We start from the raw sequence: 10,953 nt of genomic DNA on the forward strand, positions 1-10,953 counted from the left end.
GTCATCGGCTGCGGGACTGCAAAACACCACGGTCAAGAAAAACAATAATAGTCCGATGCGTTGCTATCGGTCTTGGTGTGGCAATCGGAAGGATGGAAATGGGATTAATGGAAGGAGAAATTGAAAGAACAATTCTCGTTAATTCAGAGGAGCGGCTTTACAAGAAGAGCCGATGGCTCTCAAAAGGGGGATCTGGTGCCCAGTGCACTACTACTACTAGTCCTACTCTACTAGTCGTCGCTGTCCTCATCATCGCCGTCGTCGGCGTCGTCGGCGCTGCTCCCGTGAAGCTCCTCGCCGGCTGCTGCCCCGGCCGTCGGCCGGAGCTTCCTCCTCCTCCTCGTCATCATCATCGTCCTCGCTATCCGCCCAGCTGCGGAAGCGCTTCGTTGGAGGATACCCAGCGGAGGAGGAGGAGTCATCTTCCTCCTCCTCATCTTCTTCTCCCTCGTCGTCCTCGTCGTCCTCGCTGTCCGCCCACATGCGGGAGCGCTTCTTCTGCGGAAGCATGACGGAGGTGGGGGCCTTGGCCCTCTCCGCTTCTCCTTCTTTCTTCTCCTTGTCAGAGGAGATGGGGTTCGCCCCGGAGCGGGGATCGTCCTCTTCCTTATTCTTCGGCGACGATGGGAGAGAGAGGCCTGAAGCGGAGGAGGAAGAGGAAGACATGGCTGCAGGGGAAGAGGGTTTTTTGGTTTGGTGAACAGAGCAGAGCAAGGGGATGAAGTTGTGAACCGTTTGGCACAGATAGATAAAGAAAGTGTAGTGGAGATTTAATGCCATGACGGTTCTCGATGACGTGATGCCGAGATTGTCAGTTCGTACAGAGAAGCCCAGGAGGCGAGGCGTAATGATGGAAGATTCTGCGGCAGTTCTGCTCTGCAACGACATGACCCGACGAAAGAAGAGCATAATGATTTTGGAAATGTCATTTCCAAAACCAGGGGGGCATGTGTTATCACCAGATTTTGACCGAGTCAGAGGTGGGCCGCGATCAAGATGGACTGGAAGGATGTATATATAGAAGAAATGCGTGAATCGGCCTTACATGCAAAGTTTGGGCTAGTTTGCCCTTGTATCTGTAATATATTAGATTACGTGTTGGTTAAGAGTTCGAGTTTTACCCGTGCACGGTTAGGTGCACGCCTAAATTAGAAAGTCCCTTGGACTATAAATATGTATCTAGGGTTTATGGAATAAACAACAACCAACGTTCAACACAAACAAATCTCGGCGCATCGCCAAATCCTTCATCTCGAGGGTTTCTCCGGTAAGCACCATGCTGCCTAGATCGCATCTTGCGATCTAGGCAAGCACAAGCCTGCCTACGTTGTTCATGCGTTGCTCGTACTCGAAGCCTTTTTGATGGCGAGCAACGTAGTTATCTTAGATGTGTTAGGGTTAGCAGTGTTCTTCGAATTACATGCTTTCGTTATGCAACCCTTGCACATCTAGCCGCCCTTACACCTATCTTAGGTGTAGGGGCGGCACCCCGCTTGATCATAGTTTAGTAGATCTGATCCGTTACGATTGCTCCTTGTTTCATCAAGGATTAGTTTAACATCCGCAATAGTTAGGCCTTACAAAGGGTTGGAGGATCCAGCGGCGTGTAGGGTGGCGTTTGCTAGCCCTAGAAAGGATGTTCCGGGGATCAACCTCGTGTTGGTTTTTAGGCCCTGTCTAGGATCGGCTTACGGTCATCGTGCGCGAGCGCGAGGCCCAATCGTGAGTAGGATGATCCGATTATGCGGTGAAAACCCTAAATCGTCGTAGATTTCATTAGCTTTACCTTGATCAAGCAGGACCACCATATATTCGGACACCTCGTCCGAATCATGGGTGGATCGGCTCTTTGAGCCGATTCACGAGATAACTCGAGAGCCGATCGAGGCTCGTATTTAATGTTTACGTGTATGCCATGCGGGAAACTAAGCGAGGCATCATCCACACCTTCCCGACCGGGTATAGGTCGGGTGGCACGCCCTTGCGATAGCATCGGCGCGTGCGACCAGGAGGCTTTGCGGGCCGTCGCTCTGAGGGACTGGGGCCAGCCGCAGCCCTAGTTGTTCCCGGCTCTACCGTGTTGACCGTCTCTGCCCGCCAGGGGGTTTCTGACGTACAACAACCACTTAAACAACCATTAGTGTATCACATACATTGACATCAAACACACAAAACATATTATGAGAGATGTTCTTTCAACAGCCTCCAAGCCGGCTTCGTGCTCGTGTTCTCCTACATCGGCGACATGGACATGAGCGTCAAGGTGTTCGACGACACGCGTTGCCGCGGGAACTACCACGTGGACAGCGCCGAGGAGGACGACATCTAACTCCCAATTATGCATTAGTTTGTGGAATAAAATGTTTCTTATTCAATTTTCTATGTATTTATTTATAATTTTAATTAAAAACATCTATCGGGGCCGTCGTTTTAGGGGCGCCGGTGTGGAAACAGCTCCCCAAATAGAGGATGCAGTGCCGACGCCCCTGCCGGCGCCTATTTGGGGGCTACCGGTGGAGTTGCTCTAACTGGTTCGCGTCACAAAATATTCTCGGAATTTAGTTAAAGTCAAAATTTGTAAAGTTTGATCGATGTATAGAAATAAATATTACTAATATCTACTACCTCCGTTTCAAAGAATAATGTCAAAATTTGACAAATTGAGCAATAAAATCTTGATTATATTATATGTAATTAGTATCATTGGATTCGTATTGAAAAAAACTTTTTAATGATACTAATTTCATACAAACAATATTTATCTATTTAAAGTAATTCTTGGTCAAATAAAAAACACGTAAAACAAGGACACTTTATTCCTTGAAACAATGTTTATCTATTTAAAGTAATTCCTGGTCAAATAAAAAACACGTGAAACGAGGATGTCTTATTCCTCGAAACAGAGGTAGTATAACATTATTTTTTGCGGGAACATTAACTCTATGTTATTAAAACCATCAGAAAATACATATGCATTTGATATTCTAGAAGTCATATTTTTCATGTATAGTTAGTTGAATTTGACCAAAACTAAAATTAGAAAGAAAGGAGTACTATTCGCATATTGTTTTTTCTTTTATTGCATATAATTGGTCAAACTTAATTTGGGACGAGGGGAAGTAGTAACACATACAACCAGTTAAATGTTAAATTTGCTTCTGCACATGCTGAGTTAATTCCAGAAGCATGCTACTAAATAAATCCTAATTTAGAAATAAGCTGCTTTCAGCTTAATGAAATATTTAGGACAAAAAAGTTATTTTGCTTTGGTTGGGGTGCGCCACACCCGGGCTGTAGTGCAACGCCCGGGGAACACCTGAGGACCCCAGTGGCAAGCCACTGTGGTGGGCCCTCCCCCACAAAAAATAAATTTAATATCGTTGTGGACACATGGCCCACATATCAGATATTAAACTGATAAGAACAGATACTACACTTGATCTTAGCCAAAAGGCCGAGAAAGGTATGAATTGGAACGGAGCCCTGCCCCTTCTTTTATACTCGCTCGACCCTGCTCCGCGCAGCTGCGCTAGCGATGTGGGACTAATCGAACGGGGACGGGTCTTGCGCAACCTTTTCGTCTGCGCATCGGTATCGTTTGGGCGCAGAAGCCCAAAAAAAGATAGGAAGCCTCAAAGCCCATATGGTCGAACGGCCGAGTAATATGGCTCCAGGCCTCCAGCGCAGAAAGGAGTCGTCTGTGTCCCTAGACAAGAAGAAAAAAAAAAGACGCATCTTCTCTGTTTTGTTCACCTATGATTTCTGCCGTTCTTGTACTCCGTAACTTATCCTACGCATCGACAAGGAAAAACTAACTAATCGTGCAGAAGTTTGTGTCGATCAGTCAATGATGGTTGCTGACCCTACAGCAAAGCGATTCACAGCCATGTTATCAGAATGCGCTTCTTTTTTCTAGAGGTTGTAAACTTGTTGTAAATTGTAATCACAGCTGAATGACAGAAAAACATGAGTGAAACCTGCAAGTTCAGCAGCAGGTTAATGCCTTGAAAGGCCACCGACATTTCATCAAGATTCAGAAAGTATCGCGCATATGCAACACAACAGATAAATAGAGCCATCAAATGGCTCCGTGTCTACCAAGGAGACTACTGTCAGGACACTAAACTATAGCAGTATATATGACACTGATTGCAGAGCAGCCATTAGGGATGATGCATCCCTTGCCTCAAAGAGATATTTCCTGTAGATTTTTGGCCCATTACAATTAGAATTATGGGGGGGTCATTGCCAATAGAGTAGAGACCCCTTAATTACAGCTGATACTGTTAGAACTTGCGGGCGAAAATATGCCACAAGTTGAAAATGTTTATCATGCCCCGTCATTTGGGTTCCAATAGAAGTCATTTCTTTCTGTCGAGTAACCATATGGAAGATGAGGTCCATAAACAACATTGCCATTCAAAAATGTCATCTGGTGGTCCACTTGTGACATTGCCTGGTAAGCGTTTGGAACATTAGCTTGAACTGTGTTGTTTTGAACTGAGTAGATATTCGTATCAACCTCCTTTGCCCTGGCACGGGCAGTCCGTTTGTTTTCCACAGGACTCTCTGCACTCAGTCTACCCATTTGCTGCTGGATTTCATTCAGCGGATTACAGGCTAATTTTGATTTTGCACTCTTCTTTGCATCTGAAGACTTGAATTCAAGCCGGTATAAGGCAAAGGCGTCACAATCATTGATCTCATATTCATAGAGGTGCCATTCATAGCTGCTGGATGGTTGTGGATCCATGTAATAGGATCTCTTCAGACCCCCAAACTCTTTCATCACCTGCTTCCTGGATTCATGCCAACCACGGCCGTTATAATCTGGCAATGACCTTTGCTTCCGGCTACCACTGTGAAACGCTGTTCTTGGTTTGTCAAAGAAAAGCCATTCTCTAATAGATTCACCTTCGAAAATGTAAAGATCAAAAAGTTCTGCAATGATACAATGGACCAACAGTTAGAACGTACTTATCAGTACCAATACAGGTGTAAAAACGTGAGTTATGCAGCAACAGCTTACCAGGTGCATTCCAAGGGGACTTTGTAGTTGCAGCCCCTTCACAAACAGGAATACCGACTTGCTTTCCTAGGGTTTTTGCACCAAGAGCAGCAAACAAAGGGCCATCTTTTAGATCAATGCCTCTGGGACGGATCACAGGCATTGTGCCTGGAGGGCCCTCTTCCTTCACAGCCAATTCAGCATGATACATGCTGCAATAATCTTGCCATCTTTCCGATCCTTGAGCAGGCCGAGGGCAGTCCCAGAGAGCGCATTTTGGCCGGAGGAATGCAGCAGGTTCTGGAGACATTGTTGTGAGCAAGTCTGACATGTGATGGAAAACATCTCCAGCACTCTGCCCATAGTTGTTCATATCAAGATACGCATTAGGGGGTAACTCTTGTTGAAAATTGAACTGTGGATATTCCTGGTGACATATTCCTTCCAGGTTATTGAGGATTTCTGGATTGGATCCAGGAAGGTTTATCTTGTAATCATCGTCATACAGAAAATCCTCAACGGTAAGTTCCTGGTTCACATAGTACATCTGGAAGGACATGGAAGATGTTCGTTAAATTAGCTCAGTCCATCGGAAGTAAAATTGAAGAAATGTAAGTGACAGAAAGATAAATTGACAAGCAACATTCATGAACGCGGTCAGCTTCTAGAATAACCATTCATTGCATGGAGCATCCAAACACCAGGCGCCGGGCCTACACAAGACCTAACGTAGAAAGCATAGAACAGTGGCAGCTGTTCCGAATAATGCAAGATGGATTGATGATTCCCTTCTCCAGGACATTACTATCCTATGTCGCAGGTAGCACACATGACTAATTCCAGGGCTAAGGGATAAGATTGTGTGGCGCCTCACCCTGCGCAGCAAGTACACAACAAAATAGATGTATAAGATGAAGTTATTTGGTTCTATTCAAACAAAACCAAAATCACATCAGGCGGCCATGGTACAATTAAAGGGAATTTTCTACATTTGGTAGCTCGTGCGAAGAAGGATCTTGACATCTGATACTTTTGCAAAAGAAGTGCCACAATGAGTACTTCTCCCCGCTGTGTCGCAGATTTCTGGAAATTGCCACCCTTTGTGAGTGAAGCTTGGTAAGTCAAGATTGGCAGTGGGGTTTTACAATCAGGGTCACCAGGATTCAGTCTGGACATCTGGGATTGGGAACTTGATCCTCTTGCGGCGCATGAGTAGCAGATAGAGGCGGTCTAAAAAGGGAAAGTCTGGCGACCTTACAATACAGGATATTTGGACAGAAAGAAGCTGGAGAGTTCTTCAAAACAAGAAACCTCTATGCAAGATCTTCTATCGTGCCTAAGATGGGAGACAGAAAGCTGGAATCCTGCGGGTACCTTTACCTCTGAAATATAGCCTTCGGTGATTTGATTTGATCAGCTACTAGACACAGTAACTGTGGGTGTAACGTTACTCGAGGGCTGAAGCTGTTCCTTATCCATGTAGACCTTCTCGTTGCTTTTGGTTTGCAGTTTTTCCTACCCATAACAAACTTAAGTAGTAACTACTACTACTTCAACAAAAACTTTGACCTGTGCTTATTGCATGTGCCCTGATGCTGAAATTTACCATAAAGCAGTAAATATCAAAAGAATAAAAACATCAGCAGGAGCCTTTACGATGCTAAGGAGGCACATAAACTGCAGAAAAGGAAATCAAAGTGGATAATATCCAAATTAAAAAGGAAAACAAAGCATCCCTACACCATAGGATACTTGAAGGTCTACGTCTTTTCCTCCAAACACACTACAAATCATCGGAACAGAACTAAACAATCATATCCCACCAATACATGCACCAATAATTGTCTGCACTAAACCCAATGGCAGAAGCAATCATGAACAATTTCAGGTAACTCCAGCTACGCAATTCTTGAATAAGAAAGCAAAGTATTCATGTGCACCATCGGAAGGCTTTTGTTTTCTTCTCCATGTGTCTTTGCACACTAAAGTACATTATGAACCAGTTTAACTAACCAGCATTTAGATCCCAACTATAAAAGCAACCTTCGATGATATCAGGTTATAATCGTAATTTACTAAAGCCATATGGAGCCAGTAGTCTGGCTAAATGGAGCATGGATCATAGGATCAGACCTACAGCTCAGCGGCTCTGTGGTATGCACGAATCTATAAAATCATGACCCATTTTGAAAAAAAACTGGGCTAATTACTGGAAACCAACAATGGTGGAATAAAAATAAATGTAGATTCTAGTTGTCGTTCAACTTATATTTCCTGGAGGACATTCCGACAATTCCGTTAGCACCTTTGGCAACAAATAGAAACCAAACAAGGAAAATTAGTTCACGTGCATCAAACATAAGCACTGAACTTATCTCAATACGTGGCAACCGATATCTCCAACCTTTCATGAACAAGATAAACACACACATATTGGTACCTTTATTAGAAATAACATGCTGTTTGATGTGAGGATTGAAGTCCTTAAAATTTCCTGAACCATCAGACGCATAACCAAGGAAATAAAAGTCCATAACTTGAACTCAAGTTTCCAATAATACACAATGACTGATCTCAAAAATAAAAATACAAAATGACTTGTACTGGTGCCTCCCATTATTCCTAGTTCACATTAAACTACCTCTCAATTGCAGTTTTCCCCTCAAGGGCCTCAGGTGCAGATAATAGCTGGGTGGCTGTTACACTACCAAAGGGTGGTACAATGGTGGAGTTTAGTGCCTTGCTATGTTTACCCTTAGTTCAAAGGTGAAATGTATTGCGAAATAACCGAAAATATACTCTTAAGCTATGAATTTGACCACAGAAGCCCAAGATGCTTGTACGGACACGATTTAACTGATGGCATCGAAGATGACTACTACTTATGAAACATAACTACATAAGTTGGACAAAGGAAAGGATAACTGTAATCATGTAACTCATGAAGCGAGATATTGTCCATTATGGTTGAAAAGCACAGATTTCTACCTTAAAATAAAGTGATAAGCCAACTAGATAAGAAATAATAGGATTGATATCACTGAAATAAAATTAGCTACAGGAGCCAAATCACAAAAGGCACTAGAAGAAAAAGGCCCACAAGTACCCCAAGCCTCAACGAAGCGATTTCTCCATATCGGTGTTGCATCACAATCACACCTTAAATGTTCGTCCCAACTTGCAACATTCCTTAGATTATACAGAAAATGCTAATTATATCCCCGAACTGAATGCACCTAGCTAGATCGATATGCACATCCTCTACAGATGTTCATATTAATCTGAAATCGTATGTTCCTAACTTTAATCAGCTGATGAGGATAGATAATCCATGCCAGCATTCCCCACAAAGGTAGAAGGAAATGCAGAAAACCACATCAAATGACCAACTGGATGGGAAGGGAAAGTTGGTACCATGCCACACTATGTAGAACTAAAAGCACGCAACTATACTAGAGACATCCAACGATCACACAGTCACACTCAACCACAAAGCCGGACTAACTACCTAGAGGAGAGACCTTGGTGAGTTGGTGGGCTACAAAAGCAACCATAGGTTTCGTGGTAGCGATATAGATCAACTCAACCATAACCATTCTGCCAAGCCAATAATGGAGATTGAGATTTCCTTGAGGAAACTATCGCTGCACTACCTGATCGTGGAACACGGCAGTAGCAGGAGGCAGCACTCCTCCACCAGCGGCGATAGCTCCCTGGGCCTGAGGCAGCGAGTGCGCCACCGTCACGGGATCCGCAACCGGCTCCTCGTTGGGCTCCGGCTTCATGTCCTCCTGGCCCCCCTGCTCGTGCTTGAGGGCGTGGTTCGCGGGGGGCGGGGGCTGCTGCTCGACGAGCCTGCTGGTGGCGTCGTCCTCCTCCTCCTCCTCCTCGGCCTTGGCCAGCTGCAGCTGCCGCGGCGCCCCGGGCGGCGGATCCGACGGCTCCCGGTTGTTGCCCTGCCGCCGCCCACCACAGCCACCGGATCAAACACTATAATAGTACAAACAAAACAAAAAGTGAAGAGGGTGAAGGGGAGGGGGAACCTGGAGGGAGGAGGCGGGGGAGGGGACGCTGAGCTCGGCGCGCCACTCGCGGAGCATCTGGTGGAGCTGCTCCTCGAGGACGACGGCGTCGGTGGAGCGCGCCTCCTTGCGCGCGTACTGGAGGCCGGAGAACATGTCCTGCAGGTCGTCGACGCGGGTCTTGGCCCGCGCCCGGAACTGCTGGTGCCGCGCCGACCCCGACCGCGACGGCCCCTTCCGCATCGCCGCCCGATCGATCGGCGGCGGAGTGGAGTCGTGCGTCGTCTTCGCTCCTCTTCCGGCTCCGGTCCGCCCTTTGCGGCTTTGCGGCAGGAGAGAGATGCTGGTGTATTTTTCGCGTGCGTGCTGCCACTTTGCTGGGTCGGCTCGGAAAGAAAAGCGACGGCCGCGGCAAAAAGGGGGCGGCGGGGGCCCACCGGAGCAGATAGGCAGGAATCCAGGACTCGTCAAAGTCGAAAGCGAGCGTCGTGCAGTAACAGTAGTCTCCCTGTGCTCTTCCATTCTTCTTCTTTGGCTACTAAAATAATTTAGCTCACCGTCGTTGTGTGTTTACACATCGTCGTCTCCCAGGCAGCGATCCTTGACCCTCGTCGTGTCTCGGCGATCAGATTCGTCTTGGATCGTTGCTCTTTTTTCTCGTCTGGTGGCTTTGTCGAGCGATCAAGGACGATGGAGGTAGGCACTTGAAAGATTCTTGATGTCTCCAACCCTTCATGACGTTACAAACTTACAGTGATCGAGTTTTGATGATATTTGTAGATGAAGGAAAACAACAAGATAAATGATGGTATCTGGAGGGTATCATGAGCGTCCGAGAAAACAAGCCTCGATATAATTGATGCATGTCTTTCCTTTTGTTATTATTATTGTGGGTTACAGATTGTCGACTATATATAGTGTCGCATCCATTTTAATTTGAGATGTTCTTTAGCCTAACACCACCAAGTGTTCTGCACTAAATTGCAAAGTTGGATTGCGGGAGTATGAAATATATGAATAAAAACGCGATCAAAACCATAGAAAAAAGAGGTAAACATTATATATTTTGCATTTAGATGGTGCACAAACAAACATAGCAGTATGAAAAAGGGTGCGATGTTTGAGCAAGAGTTGAGTTTCCTATGGAATCAAGTCAATAGGTATTGCATTCAAGTCAAACTTGGATGCTCCGACCCTAGGATCAAAAGGATGCATAGGGAAATTGCTTGCCAATTTGAATACTTTAAGGCATCCTTTGATTCATATCACTTTACAGAAAACAATATAGGAATAAGATTCCTATAGGAAGTTGCACTATAGCGGCATTTGATTCAATACACGAAGAAAATTGAAGAATTTTCCCTTTGTAATAAGAACTCACAAGCAAAAAATATGGAAAAGAAACAATCCAGTCAAACAAAGATACCTACCAAGATCATAGAACCCAAAGATTCATGAAATCTCTCCTGACAAGTGGTCCTTTGTACATCGTCTCTATCTAAAAAAACAAAGTGTTCTTTCACATTATTATTTCTCTTGAGCTTGGAGTTTGTTTTCCTCCTAAAATGAACTAAACTTCAGAGGGCAAACAAATGATCGAACTACCATTTTCTTTTGAACTACCATCTACCCTTTCCATTCCGGTTTAGAAGACACGCATACATTTTGGGTCCAACTTTGATAAACAGCTTCGGGTTTACAAGTTCTCGTATGCATTTGAGGCTAACTAGTTGATCGATAAAACCTTAATCCTCTGTGTGACCCATAGCATTTCATAATTATCATGGTGTATTTTTTATGTTAAAAGTCTAAGATATGTGCGGGCCTGAAAAACGAACGGGATGAGTAAGGCGCACTTCCGATCAGTGGCGGAGATTAGTGCATGTCAGGGGGGCCACCCCCCCCCCCCATGATTTGCACATG

General features: G+C 45.1%; 1 protein-coding gene and 1 non-coding gene across 2 annotated transcripts; both read right to left on the minus strand.

Annotated features, from left to right (window-relative positions):
- Window positions 1-3,270: 3,270 nt before the first annotated feature.
- Window positions 3,271-3,467, minus strand: LOC124668934. The gene has a single exon (XR_006991996.1). It is a non-coding gene; the product is annotated as a U2 spliceosomal RNA (small nuclear RNA).
- A 504-nt stretch (window positions 3,468-3,971) lies between these two features.
- LOC124660567 (transcription factor VOZ1-like) lies at window positions 3,972-9,273 on the minus strand. Its single transcript, XM_047198388.1, has 4 exons — window positions 9,052-9,273; window positions 8,662-8,964; window positions 5,030-5,555; window positions 3,972-4,941 (listed from the first exon to the last, which is right to left on the minus strand). Exons 1-4 carry the CDS (start codon window positions 9,271-9,273, stop codon window positions 4,331-4,333), a joined length of 1,662 nt encoding a protein of 553 aa, XP_047054344.1. The 3' UTR covers window positions 3,972-4,330.
- Between the last annotated feature and the right edge of the window lie 1,680 nt (window positions 9,274-10,953).

The sequence above is a fragment of the Lolium rigidum genome, chromosome 6, assembly GCF_022539505.1.
Source record: "Lolium rigidum isolate FL_2022 chromosome 6, APGP_CSIRO_Lrig_0.1, whole genome shotgun sequence".
Classification (NCBI taxonomy): domain Eukaryota; kingdom Viridiplantae; phylum Streptophyta; class Magnoliopsida; order Poales; family Poaceae; genus Lolium; species Lolium rigidum.